This window comes from Cucumis melo, chromosome 8, assembly GCF_025177605.1.
Source record: "Cucumis melo cultivar AY chromosome 8, USDA_Cmelo_AY_1.0, whole genome shotgun sequence".
In the NCBI taxonomy this organism is placed as follows: Eukaryota; Viridiplantae; Streptophyta; class Magnoliopsida; order Cucurbitales; family Cucurbitaceae; genus Cucumis; species Cucumis melo.
Genome location: NC_066864.1, coordinates 22,937,212 through 22,956,997, shown reverse-complemented (window position 1 = coordinate 22,956,997; position 19,786 = coordinate 22,937,212). Strand labels below are relative to the sequence as shown.

Sequence of the window (19,786 nt, the reverse complement as noted above, 5' to 3'; positions counted from 1 at the left end):
TTTAAGAATTTTGAATTTATGTATGTTTGTAACTTTTGAAACTTTGAATTTATGTATGTATGGAACTTTGAATTTATGTATGTTTGATATTTGAATGTATAATGATTTTGATTTTTTTTTTTTAAAAAAACAATATTAAAACCTTACAAAAATTAAAACTTAGAAATGAAAAAAAAAAAACAACCCGACAACCCAACCCAACTCAACCCATATTTTATGGGTTGGGTTGGAAACTAAATTCGGGTTATTTGGGTTGCCAACCCAACCAACCCGAAAATATGGGTTGGGTTGAGAATGTCTCCCAACCCAACCCGATTACACCCCTATTCTTGATGAAGGTCAGAAAAGACTTTCTAGAGCCAAATTTCCTCACATATTTCCAAACTCATAGTTGTGTACTCGACCTTAGCACTACTTTTGGCCATAACATTTTGCTTCTTACTCCTTTAAGTTACAAGATTGCCCCAAACAAAGGTACAATAACCAGATGTAAACTTTCTGTCAACAAAAGATCCTGCCCAGTCCTAGTCAGTATATGCCTTAATCAGATTGATTTCTAGCTGATCATCTCCAGACAAAACAATGTCATCCACATAAACTATCAAAACTACAATCTTCCCTGTCTTGAAAAATTTTGTAAATAAAGTATGATCAGAGTGCCCCTAACTGTACCCTTGGGGCTTAATAAAGGTAGTGAATATGTCAAACCATGCTCTGGGTGACTGTTTCAGACCATATAGGGATATCTGAAGTTTATAAACCTGCTAACCAAACTGGGCTTCAAAGTCAGGCGGGGGCTCGTGTAAGCCTCCTCTACTAGGTCTCCATTCAGAAAAACATTCTTAACATCCAGCTGATATAAAGACCAATCTTTGTGTATAGCAACAGATAGAAGAACTGTGACAACATTCAACTTAGCAACGAGAGAAAAAGTTTTTGAACAATCAACACCATAGGTCTGAGTAAACCCTTTTGAAACTAACCTTGCCTTATGTCTATCAAGTATCCCATCTGCTTTGTATTTGAGAGTGAACACCCATTTGCATCCCACAGGCTTGTGTCCCTTGGGTAGAGCACGTATCTCCCAAGTGTTATTCTTTTCAAGAGCTTTCATCTCTTCCATGACAACATTCTTCCATTCAGGATACTCTAAAACAAAGACAAAGGTTTTAAATTGTACTGGCATCTTAGAATTAATTGAACTCAACTGAATTTATTCCACTAATTTTATAAACTTTTTGTCAAACGTCCCTCCAACTTTTTACTGACATTCACAATCAACATATTTCTTCCATTCTCTCCAAAACCAACATACAAGAAATCCTAAAAAAAGTACCTACACGTGCAAAAAAAAAAAAAAAAATTAATAATCAATCAAAATCTTAGAAATAATATAAAATCTGGATGCAAAATAATTTAAATGTGGGCGAGATTTCAAATCCCACACCACATCTCGGGGCAAAGCTCAGGAAACCTGGTCTGGGAATTATCACTTGACACCAAGATTACATAAGCTAAAAAGAAAACATCAAATTGTTGGCCCATTAGCATGCAAATAACAAGACAAACATATTTTCAAAACATAGTGCAGCTTTATTTACTTTCTTTCCCTTGATTTTTTGACATAATTAATATGGAAAATGAGGGTTAGAGCGAACCAAACACTTTAGAAAACATACTTTTTTAGAATTGTTATGGAAACTTATTGAGCCAGGCAATGTGATTTTTGGTTTTATTAAAAAATGATATAAATAAATAATATAATAATATTTTTGAAACACAGGCATTTTCATTAAATGCATTTTCTTTTTAGGATTTCCTGTACGTGCACCAATTGTGAGCTATCGAATTAAGTAAAAATCTTAGTAATGATCTCAATTGAAAAGGATCAAGAAGAAGTACTATCATGACGTTTTAAAAAGTGTGCTACTTTTAAAAAATGAAAACTTCATTAAGTTATTTTGGATAATTTCATATCTTATGGACTATACTTGTTCATTTTTGCAAATATAATAAGACCAAACTATTCACCTGATTACATATGTTTTTTTCTTTTTTTTTTGTTAAAATTCTATTTTGGTTTCTAAAATTTGTATCTTGTTCTATTTTGGTTCTAAACTTCTATAAAACGTCTATTATGGCCCCCAAATTTTTGAAAAAGCATACTTTGATCATTGCCGTTGAAATTCCGTTTGACTCTTTAACAAAATGATGATGTAACTTTTATATTTGAATGATTAAGGCTCTAGATTATTCATCATATTTATGAAGTTGATAAAAAACAAAGAAATTTTGCTAACTTTAATTTATTCTATAATTCTTTAATTTTATGCCAATGGAAAAACATAATCAACACATTTGAATCAAATAAACTCAACTTAAAAGCTAATTTTGTTATTTTTTCTCCAAAACATAAATCCCTCATGTTGCTTCCTCGGGTTCCCACCATTTATTATATTTTTTTCTATTTGAAATAATCTTGAAGCAAATTAGAAGAACGATATTGAGTAGAATAAAATAAAATAAAATAAAGTTGACATATTGGTGATCACATCTATAACAAGGTACAATAAACTAGAAAAATAAAACAAGTACACAACTCTATAAAATTTCATATAAATATTTTATAATGAATCACAAAACCCCGGCCCAAAAAAAATGAAAAAGAAAAAATTGGGAGGAAGAGAAAAAAAAAAGTAATTCAATAAATCACAATAGATTTTGTATATGAATGAATGGCATCTAGCATATATGAGTTGAGAAAGTGAACTTGAATGACAAAGCGCCAAATCGGTGACAATCAAAATACGATTACTTTTTGAGTTATAAAACATCAATTTACCATTACTTTAAGAGAGTGATTATCTTATCTGGGAGTCTAGTTATTCAAGTATATAAATCATCTCATTATTTCGAAATGAAAACTTAATGGTAGATGTCACCATGCTCCCGAGACGACATTGAGGGATCGATGCCCTCAAAATGGATTAATTTTAAAATAGAATTGTTGGAATTTATGTCCTAAAACTCATAGTTAATTTGTGATCACATTCTATTCAATAAAGTCATTATTGAGAAATTATTAGTGAAATTGAATACTATAATCTTAAATCCACTACACTAATTAAGGTTCCGGGACTATTTTGAGTAAACTTGAACTTTATGTAAAGACATGAACGTGGATTAAGTTCGAGTATATAACTTAAATATTCTATAGTATACAAATAAGGTTGGACACCTTATTTTGGGGACACTATAGATGCAATCCATTTTGTAGTTAGTACAAATAATGTGATTATGAATCGTTCATGTAGAGACATGAAAGTGGGAGTGTCCTAGTCCTATGTAAAGAGTTTACATAAGACTAAACCATGATAACGTTGTTTATAGTTTGAAACTGACTATTTTGATTATTGATTACCAGTTCACTTAATCTTAATTTTTAGCTAACTATCAACTCCTGTTCACACAAGATTATCCTTAGATCTGCATAGGTGAGAGCAGCTCATTAGCATTGACAATAAGCCTCCCATTTCAGAGGTAAGACCATGTGAATAGTTGGGGATATAGGGTGTAATACGAAATTCACTTCTATTTGCTTTAGGGTTAGTAGATAGGTTATTCCCTTTAGGAATAAATCCAAGTCTTGAACAAGGGGCCCACACTCTCAATGGTCTGAGAGAGATTCAGTTTATAGGTTAGACCTAAAATTAATTGTTCAATAGTGGATCGGTGGGACTTAAGGAGTAAGATGTAGTCTCGGGGGTAAAACTGTAATTTGACCCAATCGAGGTTACGAACAACCTGTGAAGATTAACTTACTGATCATGGTTATATTATATGAACACAAATATATCTACAGTGAGGGGAGTGCAACTACGGAACTTTAGTTGAATGACTAGTTAGTTAATGAATGTTGATTAGCTTAATCTAAAAGTGTTTAGTCAGTTAATCTCAGATCGTTGGAGCCCATGATCTAGGTCCATAAGGTTCCCCTACTAGCTCATATAGCATAAAATTAGAACAATAAGATGGAATGACTCAAATTATTTGAATTAGGCAGTGAGAGAGAAACCAAAAAATATATACGATATAGTCGTTGGTTATCAAATTAGAGAAATAGTTTTATGTTTAAATATGATTTTAATATAAAACCATATGGATAAGGATTCATACTTGAAAGCTCCAAAAGGATGGAAATAGTCAAAGCTGAAAGAAAAAAGTCAAAATGTTGACTTTTGACTTTGAAAAGTCAAACATTGACCGACTATATATTCAAATGTGATTTGAGTTTTGAAAAAATGAATGCGGATTCATGCTTGGGAGGTCGAAATTAGTACAAACGGACAAAATGATAAAAATTCAAAATGTTGACTTTTAACTTTAAAAGTTAAGGACCCGTTTGGTAACGTTCTTGTTCCCTGTTTCTTGTTTCTGTTTTCATTTCTTAAGAAACAGAGGTGTTTGATAACGTTCCTGGTTTCTCATTCTAAAAAAAGTAGAAATGTTTCTCATTTTATAAGAAATTATTGAAAACAAAAAAAAAGTAGTTTCTTATGTTCTGTTTCTCAATTGCTTCTATTGGTTTCTTTTTTCTCAATTTATTTCGATTTGTTTCGTTTTCCTTTTTCTTAATTATTTTTATTTGTTTCCTTAAATTTTTCTCAATTATTTTTATTGTTTTTTTCTTTTTCTCAATTATTTTTATTGGTTTCCTTTTCCTTTTTCTTAATTATTTTTATTCGTTTCCTTTTCATTTTTCTCAAATATTTTTATTTCTTTTCTTTTCCTTTTTCTCAATTATTTTTATTGGTTTCATTTTCCTCTTTCGTAATTATTTTTATTAGTTTCCTTTTCCTTTTTCTCAATTATTTTTATTGGTTCATTTTCCTTTTTCAATTATTTTTATTGGTTTCCTTTTCATTTTTCTCAATTATTTTTATTTGTTTCGTTTTCCTTTTTCTTAATTATTTTTATTGGTTTCTTTTCCTTTTTCTCCATCGTCTTCCCCAAATAATCATTCTCTTCCTCTTTCACTCATTGTTTTTCTCTGCACACCGTCTTCCTCTTCACCTCTTATCGTCTTCCTCGACAACTCGAACTCTTCCTCTTCACTAGACTGTTCCTCTTTGTCGGATCCATAGTTTTTGCATGATTGTTCCTCTTCATCGGATCCATAGTTTTCGTCTTCCTCTTTGTGCAAATCTAGGTTTTCGTTGTGGGTTTTTTCTCTAAAGCATCATAGATAGTAGAGTTAAAGGTTAAATTTTGTTTTGTTTCTTTCAATTATGAATATTGAAGACATAATAACTTACTTTAAAATTAATATTAAATTCTAGATGCCACCAAATAACGATGAGGTTGTTGAAATTGATGGATTAAGAAGAGAAATGGCATGAGTAAGAGATGATATTGCCAATCAAATTTGGCAACATTTGAAGGATAAATATAATTTTATGTTTATGTTATTATTTTTATTCGTGCATTGATACTTCTTCGTATTAAATGAATAAACTTTTGATAATTTTATCTTTTATCTTTGATGGATAGACCTATATTTTTGTTTAATGTTTAATTGAAGTAGATATGAAAAATAAAAAATAAATCTAGAAGAAAATCAGTAAACAAGAAACATTTATCAAACACATTTTTTGTTTCTGTTTTTTTTTCAAGAAACAAGAAATAGAAACAGTTATCAAACGCATTACTGTTTCTTGTTCTAAAAAAAGAAGAAATAGAAAACAGGGAACAAGGAACAAGAAATAGAGAATAGGAACGTTACCAAACGGGCCCTAAATGACCATTTTGTTTTTTGTCTAAAGTTATTGGAAAAATCTAAAATTTTGTCGAATAATCACACTAACTCATAGTGGGATATGTAGTTGCTTAAAATGTTAACACCAAGCCCACTAAAACCAACTAAATGGTCAGTGGATTGTGAGGTGTTGGGTAACTTGCATACTTGCATGTAATTTGTTTATAAAAGAAGGGTTCTTTCAAAATTTAAAAAAGTTTTGGTTTTTGGTTAATTTAATTTTTCCTAATTTAATTACACACTTTTTGCCCAAAAATTCTCACATATCCTTTCATATTTCATCTTTTTCTCTCTCAATTCTCTCTCCTAATTTCTTTCATCCATTGGGTTCCACAATCCGGTTATGAGTCTGGAGGAGGATAGTAGGTGACTATTAGTGGTGGTCTAGTGAAGATCATGTAAAGGCATTCGAGTGATTCGAAAGCTACAAATGTATTTTCTTTACAACCTCTAATTCATGTAATCTAGATTTCTGCATGTTTATCTTAGTAATTCGTGTAAAATTTTGATCAATTTTTTGCTATGCATGTCTAAATTCTATAAAAAATAAAAAAAAGGGAGTCATCTTCCTTCTTTTTAGGGTATAATTGGACGTCGAAATAAAGTAGTTAATTAAAACTTTAAATAACACTTTTCTAAGAAAGGCAGTTAATAACAACATTAAAAATGAGCCAAGTTTAGGCAAAAGTTAACGTAACAATTGAATTAGGGAAAAATGTGAGTGACTATGGTAGAGACCAAAAATAAGTTTATAGACCGGAACAACATTTTCAAAAGTTTAAGTAACAAGATATAAAAATATAAAAAAAGTTTAGGGAAACTTACATAAATGTAACAAAATATCAAACTATTTACAGCCCGTATAACAAATTCTATAAAGTTAGCCATTTTTTTCAATATTTTAGGTTTGCCCTTCTATATTTCTTTTGCGATTCGTCTTCCTCTGACTATTTCTTTCATCGTCTTCCTCTTGTGATTTCGTCTTTCTTTTTTCTTATTTTTTTCTGTAATTTCTTTCCATCATCTTTCTTATTTTTTAATTCTTTATTTACGTCGTTTAATCTTTCCATCGTTTTCTTCTTTTCCTCTTCTTTTTTTTTCTTGCTTTTCCATAGTCTTTCTTCTTTTCCTTTTTTTTTGTACAAAAAATAGCAAAATCTAAAAGATCGTGTATAAAGAATCTTGAAAAAAATCATTTAGATTGGAGTAGCCAAATATAATCGATCGTTTAAAAAAAAAGTAAAAGATGCTGTAAAAAAATTAAAAGATCGTGTATAAAGAATCTTGAAAAAAAAAATCATTTTGATTGGAGTAGCCAAATGTAAATCATCGTGTAAAAAAAGTAAACCATCAAATCTAAACGATCATATACCAAAAAAATTAAAAGAAATCGTGTAACAAGTTTTGAAAAAAATTTTATTTAGCTTTGAGTCACGAAATATAAATGATCGTGTAACCAAATTTAAATGTAACAAAATTAAACTATCGTGTAACAAAATTAAACGATGAAATTGAAAAGATAAATTATAACCATGTCTAAACGATCGCATATAAATTGTAGTCATATCTAAACGATCGCGTATAAATTGTAGCAATATCTAAACGATTGCGTATCAAATAATAATCAAATATAAACGATTCCAAATATGTTAACTTTTTCTATTTTTAGAAGTGCTGCATACATATTTTGTCCTTTTTTATATTTTTGACGCCGGAAGTTTAGCTACAAAATAGAATTTAAAGTTTTTCTCTTCTGTTCTAAAATCCGTTACTCGTTAGTTAGAAAGTCCTTCTCCTCTGCGAACTGAGTAGCCGGCGGCGCGTCCCTTCCCTGTTTTCACCGATTCACCACTCCACCGGCGACCACCGCGGTCCAGCCCACCGGCGACCACTTCACTCCCTAGGACTAAAGCCATTTCTTTTTAAAACTTAAAAGAATTTCTTAAGCTTTGGAAGGGTTTGCTTGGATTTACTTTCTAACCATACTCGATTAGGAATGCGGTCAAATCTACGGAACGGAATCACCAGTGCCGGAAAGAGATGACGGGCAACCTGTTGCAGATGAATAGAAGTCCAGCCACCCGAAATACCATTGGTTTTTTCAAGGAATTCTACGAAGCAAATGTAAGAGAAAAGTTCATTTGGTTACTTAGTCATACTTGAGCTTTCACCATGACCACTGCAAATGCATCAATTCTCCTCTCTTCTTCAAAGCTTTCGAAAAATTCTGAAAACATGTATTGCCCAGAGAGACCTCCGTACTGGAAAGTCCCTCCATGCTTTGTATATCAAGTCCTTCGTCCCCACATCCACCTACCTCTCAAACCACTTCCTTCTTCTTTACTCCAAATGCCGTCGACTTTCCGCTGCTCGCCGGGTCTTCGATCACACCCACGATTGCAATGTCTTTTCCTTCAACACCCTTATTTCTGCCTACGCGAAGGAATCGTATGTTGAAGTTGCACGCAAACTGTTTGATGAAATGCCCCAACCAGACTCTGTTTCGTATAATACTCTCATTGCTGCATATGCGCAACTTGGGGACACTCAGCCTGCTTTTCAGTTGTTTCTTGAGATGAGAGAGGCTTTTCTTGACATGGACGGGTTCACTCTTTCTGGTATAATTACTGCTTGTGGTGTTAATGTTGCTTTGATAACGCAGTTGCATGCATTGAGTGTTGTGACTGGGTTAGATTCTTATGTGTCTGTTGGTAATACACTCATTACATGTTACAGCAAAAATGGATTTTTGAAGGAGGCCCGACGGATATTTCATTGGTTGAGTGAAGATAGAGATGAAGTATCGTGGAATTCGATGGTTGTGGCATATATGCAGCATCGTGAGGGCTCTAAGGCTCTAGAATTGTACTTGGAGATGACTGTTAGGGGCTTGATCGTTGACATTTTTACTTTAGCAAGCGTCTTGACCGCATTTACAAATGTACAGGACTTGTTAGGCGGGCTCCAGTTTCATGCCAAATTGATAAAGTCTGGGTACCATCAGAATTGTCATGTGGGCAGTGGTTTGATTGATTTGTACTCAAAATGTGGTGGCTGTATGTTGGATTGTAGAAAAGTTTTTGAAGAGATATGTAACCCGGACTTGGTCCTTTGGAATACAATGATTTCAGGATACTCCCTTTATGAGGACTTATCCAATGAAGCTCTGGAATGTTTTCGGCAGCTACAACGTGTTGGCCACCGTCCTGATGATTGCAGCCTCGTTTGCGTAATAAGTGCTTGTTCAAATATGTCGTCGCCCTCTCAAGGTAGACAAGTTCATGGATTAGCTTTGAAATTGGACATCCCTTCCAATAGAATATCAGTAAATAATGCTCTGATTGCTATGTACTCAAAATGTGGAAATCTAAGGGACGCAAAAACGTTGTTCGATACAATGCCAGAGCATAATATAGTATCATATAATTCAATGATTGCAGGCTATGCACAACATGGGATTGGTTTCCAATCACTTCATCTTTTTCAGAGGATGCTAGAGATGGGCTTTACCCCTACAAACATAACGTTTATTTCAGTACTTGCTGCCTGTGCACACACCGGAAGAGTTGAAGATGGTAAGATTTACTTCAATATGATGAAGCAGAAGTTTGGCATTGAACCCGAAGCAGGGCACTTCTCATGCATGATAGACCTTTTGAGTCGAGCAGGCAAGTTGAACGAGGCTGAGCGGCTGATTGAGACGATCCCATTTGACCCTGGCTCCTTTTTTTGGTCTGCATTGCTTGGGGCCTGTCGAATACATGGGAATGTGGAGCTAGCTGTCAAAGCAGCAAACCGTTTGCTTCAGCTGGATCCTTCAAACGCTGCGCCTTATGTCATGTTGGCAAATATCTATTCTGACAATGGGAGATTGCAAGATGCTGCAAGTGTAAGAAAACTTATGCGAGACCGAGGCGTGAAGAAGAAACCTGGTTGTAGCTGGATTGAAGTAAACAGGAGAATACATATTTTTGTGGCCGAAGATACTTTCCACCCAATGATAAAGAAGATTCAGGAATACCTGGAGGAGATGATTAGAAAGATAAAGAAAGTGGGATATACTCCGGAGGTGAGGTCAGCATTGGTAGGGGACGACGATAGAGTAACGCAAAGAGAGGAGGAGTTAAGGTTAGGATATCATAGTGAGAAGTTAGCTGTTTCATTTGGTCTCATGTCTACTAGAGAAGGTGAGCCAATACTGGTATTTAAAAATCTAAGGATATGTGTAGATTGTCACAATGCAATCAGGTATATCTCTGAGGTTGTCAAGAGGGAAATTACCGTCAGAGATTCCCACAGATTTCACTGCTTCAAGGACGGGCAATGCTCTTGTGGTGGTTATTGGTGAATTTTTAAATGGTATGGTTACTGCTTCTTTTTCACTCAAACAGATTGATAGAAAAGGGGATAAATATTTGTTTTTCTGCTAGACTGATGCAGCAGTCGAATGAGGCAATTTCTTTTCTTTTCTTTTTTTGTATGTTTGATTGAAACAATAAGATCTTTTTGTATTTTGCATTTATCATTTAATACTTCTCCATGCTAGATGGTTATGTATGTCAAAGCTGATTAGGTGCTTCATCGTAATAGAAGTCGAGCCTATCCAGGATATTTTTTACACTAAAATGGCTGCTGCTTCATCCTCCCTTCTACACTCTAACCAACTCAATATCTAATTACTAAAATGTCTTTTATATATCTTCCAAGCGTTCAATGTTTTAAATGATTTACTCACATGGAGGAGAAAAAAAAGTTTTCTCATACAATAATATTACGATTTTTTTCTCATGATTTATTTATTTACTTCATATGTCGTGGATCTGACTAATAACGCATAGCATTAGATTAATGTTAAGTAGTGACTTTTGTGCTGTTTTAGACTTAGTTTATTTTGAACTACAGTTATATTTTCACAAATATTGGTCGACATCAATTGAAAATAGAGTTGCTTGATACTTTTCTATTCTAAACCTTAAAAAAACATGGTACTTAGTATCAAATTTATTCTATGATAATATATACGTTAAATTGAAATTAACTTTGTTTAAATAAAATATTTGATGAAAAGTTAAATTGAATCCTTGAACTTATTTTGAATGATAAATATAATTAGGATGGTTTGGAGTGATTTTAAATGATTAGAATTATCTTCGTAAATCTCAAATCATTGTGAAGCATGTATTTAACTATTTAAAATTAATTTAACATCTAACTTTAATTATACTTTTCAATAAATCACTAAAAACATATTTTATAATGGTTTTAAAATAATTAATTATTTTAGAGACGATAAAAAAACATTTGAATCATTTTTAAATCGCTTTCTAACATGCTCTATAAGTAAATTAAAAAGAGATTTTTTATAAATTAACAAGATCATATTTAAGAGTAATTTAAATTCCTAAGATCAATTGATATTTTCAAGATCACCCCTACTTATTTTTATGATTTGGAATCAATTTTGATGGTTTGAAAATCACATTTAAACATGTATTATCAAATAGTAAATTGATACCCAATCATTAAAAGCATGATTTCAATAAGTTTTAGAAATTTGGAAATATAATAATCAACGTAAAGAATTTACAAATGGAACAAAATTTAAATTTAACTTTCAAACTTTATGAATGATAGATCACATCATTGGTATAAGTTTATTAGCAATAGATCCTAGTATTGGTATGAGTTTATTTATGATACCACCGATAGATTTTATAATATTTATAACATTTTAAAAAATATTGCTATACTTTGTATTTGTTGTAATTACATAGTTAGTTTAGATTCACTGCACAACTAATGGTGAAGATTTTATTTTTTACAAGAGCTTTGTAAAATATAATAATAATTTAAAGCATAATTTTTTAATAGTAAAATTGGTGTCAACTCATTACTTTTCTTTTAGTTTCAAATAATAATTATTATTACTTTTACAAAATCTCACATTTGAGAGATGGATTTGGACGAGCAAGATGATGTTCTGCTGGCTAGATTGTTGAAGAAAGTTTTTGTTTTCAATGTCGCTTTTGCAAAATCAGCTGATTCTGTCATATCAGCTCGTTCTTGGGAAAGTTCTTCTTCTAAAGATGTGTTTATTCCTACTCCTGGTCTTCACCATGCGTCTAGTGAAGAACCTGGTCCATCGTGACATTCACCACCGGTTAGATCATCGGTTCCAGATGATGTTACTTCTCCTAATCCGCATTCAAAACTTGCACCTGTTCCTGTTGATGAATTTACTGAGACTGAGGGAAGGATTGATGTTTCTGATGATGAGACCTCTGTTAATGATGAAAATGTTGAACCTACTAACAGTGGTACAACCAATACTGTTGAACCAAATGTTCATAATGATTTTCAACTCGGGACTCAACAATCCCCTAAAGTATCTAGGCGAATGGGGAAGAAATTTCAGCAGAACCGACGTAACATTACCACCAAGACTGGAAGGAAGAAGATTCCCAGGAACATTCCATCTGTCCCCATAGATGAAATATCTTTTTACCTTGAAGAAAATGTTCAATGATGGAAATATGTCGTGCAACGAAGGATTGCTGATGAGGTAAATGTTTCAGATAAACATCATTCATGCTTAAGTGTCATGCGTCTTATTGAGAAGGCCGGTCTTTCCAAGACTATATCCAATGTTGGGCCGTTTTATCCTCAATTAGTTAGGGAATTCATTGTAAATCTGCCGTATGATTTTAACGATCCTAGTAGTCCTGATTATCAAACAGTTCACATTAGGGGTTTAAAATTCAAGATTTCTCCTGCTATAATTAATAGGTTTATGGGTAATAATGTTGAACCTAACTGCTCCCCGTCTAACCCATCTAATGAAGTTTTGGCGTCTGTATTATCTGGAGGGGCACTATCTTCTTGGCCTATTAATGAAATCCTTGCAGTTGCTCTCAGTGTTAAATATGTCATTCTTCATAAGATTGGTATTGCCAATTGGTTCCTCTATTCACATGCTTTCAATGTGTCTATTGCTTTGAGAACATTTCTGTATTAGATATGCAATAACGACATGTGGATACATGCTCTTTTAAATATAATCAACTTCTAAGACATGTGGGAACATTTGGGGTAGAAATATACCTATTGCTTTACCACGGTTTTTCTCGGGTCTACTAATCCATCTAGAATCATACCAAAAGTTTTGAAACTTACAACTACTAATTCAAAGAAAGTTGCACTACTACCATAAAGAAATTTTGATGTTATTTTATTAGTCACTTGTGATAATGAGTTGGAACATATATGGGGATTGCTAAGTAAGCTCATTAAATCGACTCAGTTTTTCGGTATGCTTATTAATTGTTTAGGTCATTAGTTACATGTGAAGTCGCTTTTCTAATTTTGTCTAGATCATGATGTTTCTTTTCAAACTTTTATTAGGCAATTGATATGGAGGACAAACAACTTGTGGTTACATGATGTTTTTATAACTACAAAAAATGCTCCAATCATAAATTCAACTTTTTATATTATTATTTATACTCTACAAAAACCGCTATTAAAAGTCAATGACATTTTGCTACAATAGCATTCATAAAATGTTATAAAAAATTGTTTATAACATTTTTTCAATATTATTAAAATAGCTATTGAAACGTTTTGATAACCCTTTTCGAACGTAAAAAAATGCTATAAAATGTCTTTAGCATTTTTCCAATGTTATTGAAAATGCTATTGAAAATTTTTAGTGATTTTCCAACGCAATAAAAAACGCTATCAAAATGTTTCAATAGCGTTTTTTCTCACATTATAGAAAGCATTTATAGCATTATATTTGTGCTATCGTTGGGGACATATTATAGCATTTTGCATAGCGGTGAAAAAACGCTATGAAAAGTGGTGGACTTTCAATAACATCGGCTACGACAGCATTTCGAAAATGCTATCGAAAATCAACGATAGCATTCTTTTGATGCTATCATAATTGATATTTCTTGTAGTGCATCTACATGATCTTGTATCATTTCATACATGATTATGTATCATTTCCTACACGATCGCATATCATGATCGTTTAGAAGAATAATTATACTCGCGCGTGTGACCGATTAATCGTGTGTTGACTGGAGCATTTTTTATATTTCTCGTGTGGGCTTGTGAACTTTTTTGTTTTTAAAATTGTTCTACATAGTGTAAACTTTTGCCAGTTTGTTATATTTTTTAAAAAACTCCTTAATATATTGTATTTTTTAGTTTTTAGTTTTATTTTATATAATATATTGTTTATCAAAACATATTTTCTTATATCATTTAATTAAAGTTGAACTAACTAATTTTAGAAATTAATTAATAATAAAAGTATTTAAATACTAGATTATAACTAGTTGATGTTAATTAAATATATCAACTCGTTAATTTTAATTATAAATTACTTCATTTTAAAAATATTTATAATTAAAATTGTTGTTAATTTTATCAATATACCGAATGATATTTATTATAAATTAAAAGTTTATAAGATTTGCATGCTTAATTTCATAATTTAAATATAAACATAACTTTTTTCTTAAAACTCTGATTACTTTTTCCATACAATATTCTCAGGTATTCTATTCCAATGCATATCTTTGTTTCTATGTATCTTTAAAATATTATACCAAATGACCCTTTAAGAGTCTTAAATTGTAACAACTCAACTTTCCGGACTAAGCTGGGTCACTACTCAGTACCAAGACTCGACCACATAACACATACTCATAAAGGACCGGTTACGATTCATTAAAAACGTTTTAGATATAATACAAACAAAACAGTTTCGGGCCCTATTTTAAATCAAGATCACGAGAGTTCCAAAATACAGTACTCATCTCATCAACAACAAAATCACAACCAAATATTCTAAACATGACTCGACCCGACAATGAAAATAACGAGTAACAAAATACATCAGCGGAAGCATAAAGAAATCCAGACGCGTCCATATGGACTTCACGCATCCTTCTTACCCCTCGTCGGTATGCCCCTCGCTATGCCCTTACCTGAAAAGTCAAAGAGGAAAAATGGTGAGTATAAAATATACCCAGTAAGGGACCTACTACTTGGCCCGTTAGGGAACAACCGTTAACTTCCTATTCAGGGGTACCCTACGTAAACAGTCTAGTGGTTCCGTAGAACGCACATATCAGTCTCGTGATCCCGAAGGATGCACGTATCAGTCTAGTGACCCCGAAGGATACACCTATCAGTCTGGTGATCCCGAAGGATGCACATATCAGTCTAGTGATCCCGAAGGATACACATATCAGTCTAGTGATCCCGAAGGATACACGTATCAGTCTGGTAATCCCGAAGGATACACCTATCAGTAAAGTACACTACCCCATAGATGAAGCTAACCATTACCCCTCAGTTCATACTAAACTGTCTATGAAAATCACGCTCCGACAACGTTCATATTGCAATCTCGTCATAGACTTCGTCAGTCAGAGAGTATAAGTTTAAACAACCATAGCCTCAATTTCTACATGCGTATCCAATTCACACATCATTGTGATATTCTTTAGATCCAGTCAACCAGTTAAATCAGAATCGAACCCATAGTCCTTCCACGACATAACTCCATGATCAATATCCAGACAATAGACTACCACATACCTAACCTTAAGACTTTAAAGTCTATCGACATACAATTCCAGTCCACAACGTAGCCCATTACATAACTACAATATACAGAACATCCAGGCATCGGTGTCTATCCGTAAACAACTCCTTACAATCGATGGCACACAAGCTACTACTAGCGGTCACGTTACCGTTACATCAGACAAAAGCATAACAGTGATACTTAATAGTCAAACATGCATCAATTCATTCAGTACAGTTACTAACGTGTAATCCCCTGTGGATTACTACATTTCCAGCCTCGATCCGAGGTCCAGTAGTAGGAAATCCCTTACCTGACACTTGGTTATGCCCCTCGATCGAGCCCACACTTAACGGATCACCTAAACGAAAACACAAGGATTTTAAACGATGATACTAGTAGAAGTCATTTTTAAATGGTCCTAAGCAACATCTGTTGACTTACCCGAGAAAAGGAAAACTATCTCCAAATAAGCCTGCCACGAAACCCGAGAATTTGAGCGTCAACTCCCTAATACCTTCAAGGAATGAAAAGTAGGACCATGTCTTACTCCAACATCTAAACTCGTATCGGTTATAGCACCATAAGGAAATTCATCAAAAACAATCCTTACCGAAGACTCACCGTGACCCGAAGTGGAGGAAGGAAGGCTTAGGTGGCTCGGTGAACAGGGAGCTCGGCTTGGCTTGGAGGTGATCGGCTCGGCTCTCAGCTTGGCTCTCGGCTCGCGGCTCATGGCTCACGGCTCAACTCGGCTTGGCTCGGCTCGCGGCTCAGCTCAACTCGGCTCGCGGCTCGACTCAGTCCTCGGCTCAACATGGCTCGCGGCTCGGCTCAGCTTGGATTTACGGCTTGAATTGCGGGTCAGATTTGATGCGGGTTCTCGGGTCGGGTCAGCTTGAAATCCGGGCAACCACGAGCGATGGTCTTCGGGCGTTCGACGACGGGGACGCTCCGCGGTTTGGAGGAGTTCGACGACCGGCTCTGCTTCAACGCGGCGGACGACCGACGCAGGGGCGCACGCCGGTGGCTGGCCCCGTGAGCCTGAGAGGAGATCAGAAATGGGGGGTAGCCGCAACTGCTACTCAATGCTGAGACGGAGGCGACGACGGAGACGGGGACAGAGAACGAAGAGAAATGGATGGAGAGATGGTTGTGTGTGGTCGGAAGGCGGGCGAGGACGCGCGGACGGAGGAGAAAATGGATGCAAGGCGACGGTTGGGTTGGTCGGTTGAAGAACACAGGAGAAGAAGAAGGAAATGTTGGGGGGGGCGCGCGCTAGGGTTAGTTTTTAAAATAAATAAATAAATAAATAAATAAATATAATAATAATAATAATAATAATAATAATAATAATAATAATATTAATATTAAATAATAAAAATAATATAAAAAATAAATATAATATTAAATAATAATGATATTATTAATGTTAAATAATAATAATTATATTAATATTAAATTATAATAATAATAATAAATAATATTAATAATAATATAATTAATATTATATTATTATTATATCAATTTACAAGATATTAAATTTAAAGAAATTCGTATCCCTAAATTTCTTTTTCTATCCTCTTAGAAGGAAACCGAAAATTTACACCAAAATTTTAAATAAAAAAAATCGCACAAAATGATGAATTTACCTCGAAAATTTGGGGCGTTACATAAATTTTGGATAAAAAATTCATTTTTATGTATGTTGACTATGTAAAATAACCTAGAAACACTGAATTAAAAGTTTAGAAATATAATTTAAAAGATATTTTTAAATATACCAAAATGAACAAAAATATAACAAAATTTCAGATCTATCACCGATAGATACAATAAACATTGATAGAATATGTAATTTTGCTGTATTTTATAAATATTTTGAATGGTTTTGTCATTTACAATAATTTTTTCATAATTAATTATCAATGTATTTTTTTAAAGTTTAGTTATTTATTGTATAAAAAATGTTTAAGATACTCTTAAAGTTCGACGACAAGCTTATTAGACACGAAGGTGAAACTTTAAGTATGTAGTAGACGCAACTTCTAAAATTAAAAAATCATTTCGAATATAGTAAAAGAGAGAATAATTTTTTTAATATAATTAAGAAAGTAGAAATTTTTGGAGTACCATGAATACTCTTAAAGTTCAACAATTAACTTATTGGACACAAAGTGAAAATTTAAGTATGTACTAGATAATTTTTAAAGTGGAAGAGATCCATATGAAATGGAGTGTAAAAAGAGAGAAGAATAATAATTAGAAAAACATAATTAAAGAAATTAGAAAAAGAAAGAAAAGAAAAGAAAAAGAAAGCAGGGATATAAAAGTAATAAAGACAATGATTTGAAGGAAAAAAAATTGGGGAAAGAAAGGTGTGGGATGGGAAGAGTTTTGGATGCTCTCATTGTTATTCTTCTTATCATTATTGCCTTTAACTCCAACGTTCATTCAAAGCCATGGGCTCCACAATTCCAACGGTTCTACTTCTAATATCATCTAATTCTCATCTTTCTCTTTCATTCTACCTTCAAATATTTTTAATTTTGGTTTTGATTTTGGGCGAGTTTACTAAGCTATTTTGGGCGAGTTTACTAAGCTACTCTTTCGTAGATGAACTTGCCCTAAAGATATCTGGTTAATTGATATGAATTTTTATTCTAGATAAATGTTGTTACGTCGTGGACTAGATCTCTGCTTTGAAAGCAAGAACGATGTGTCCTTGGTGCTAAATCCCAAGAAGCCAATTGCTCCTCAAAATTCATATAACACTTGAATTCTGATGTGCAATCGCCATAGAACGAATTGGAATCAGATGGAAACAATAGTTCAGAAAAGTTACCTTGTAGAAAGGAAAGGAAACATAGAAAATTAGGGTTTTTCACATGTTGTTAAGAAACCAATTCACATACATTTTAAGAAGAAAGAAAAGGTTTGAGAACGTTAACGTGAATTAATTCAATAATTAATTCAGATCTAAAAAACCATTTAATGGTAATAGAATGCTAAAATATTAAAAAAGGATAAGTAGTAAAAGGTTAATTCTATTTTCGCACGAGCATAGTTTCCCAAACCTAAAAACAACTATTCATCCAACATATATCAACAATAGTGCACATGTAGGGACATGGTTGTACTATCACCACCAACACACTTGAGAAGCTCATTTGCAAGTGGCAAATGTGAGACAATTACTACTTATTTTCTTAAAAAGAAAAAGACTTTTCCTTTTTGCTATGATCCTTTGAGTTCAAAGTCATTCTCTACAATTGATTCATTCTATATGTTGAAAGAAGAAATTACAAGATGCAAAACAAAGAAGATTCAAAGAGGCTCTCGCAAATATTCAAAAGTTATAATTTACAAAAAAAAAAACAAAGAATTTCAAGCACAAATTTATGTATAATGTTTGCTCAAGCTCAAGAAATTAAAAGATTGGAGAATATCACGGGGGGACAAAAAAGGGTGCAGCTTCAAAAATATTATCAAGTGTGCATAATGTGGAAAGTGGTGATATTAAACATTGTCAAATATGCACTTCAACTTATAGAGGAGATGTTTAGGACAATTTGGAGCGTTTTATATTGCTTTAGGCTTGATGTTTAAACCGATTAATTGAATTAGTCATGATCAAAGTAGTTATGGAGTGAGTTGCGTTAGAATCTAAAAGTGAGCATTTTAGATTGTAACCTTAGCTTGATGGTTATTCATCCTTCTATGTAAGCTTTTGGTTGGAATCAATCCTAAGAGAAACAATACCTTTGCATAATTCAAACGTTGTGGGCCGCTTATGGGCAGGGAGAGAGACACCTCTCCCTACCTTTGCAAAGGATTGGAGTTTATTAGAGGGAGAGAAAATGTTGGTTAGACGAAGAGAATTTTATTTTCTCATCTAGGAAGGAACACCCAAATTTTATATCCTCCATCCCCATTACATATATAATACACTTATTTTATTATTAATTTTGTGACCAATCATAAATAATGTATATTAAATATATATCATGTTTAGTTGATTAGAATATGTTGTCGTAACATCTTATTTTAACTTTTACAAATTTTAATTATATCTATATCATATATCAAATATTTAGTAAAACCATTTATGTTTAAATTCTACTTTGTCCTAAACTTAACAAAAAAAAAAAAAAAAAAAAATTACTTTAGCAACCAAATTTTTGAATCTCCACCTTTTGATCCAACTAGAAATGAATGAAAATTTTGAACTAAGGGCATGGGACGGGGAAGCCTTTCTTGCTCCATCCCTTCTCCATCAATTGAATATCCCCTCCCTCCTCTAACTCCCAACATATTCTTTCCATCTCCTGTTATTCTCTTATTATTCTAAAAACTAATTTATAAAA

The 19,786-nt window shown here is 33.0% G+C and overlaps 1 protein-coding gene across 2 annotated transcripts; it reads left to right on the top strand.

The window, feature by feature from the left end:
- Positions 1 to 7,559: 7,559 nt before the first annotated feature.
- On the top strand, positions 7,560 to 10,441 carry LOC103486047 (pentatricopeptide repeat-containing protein At3g49710). Of its 2 annotated transcripts, XM_051089344.1 has the most exons (2): positions 7,560 to 9,084; positions 9,256 to 10,441. In XM_051089344.1, the coding sequence occupies exons 1-2, from the start codon at positions 8,001 to 8,003 to the stop codon at positions 10,161 to 10,163; spliced, it is 1,992 nt and encodes a 663-aa protein (XP_050945301.1). In that variant the 5' UTR covers positions 7,560 to 8,000; the 3' UTR covers positions 10,164 to 10,441. The 2 variants fall into 2 exon arrangements, with proteins under 2 accessions (XP_050945301.1, XP_008442084.1); XM_008443862.3 differs by having other exon boundaries at positions 7,560 to 10,441.
- Positions 10,442 to 19,786: the final 9,345 nt, after the last annotated feature.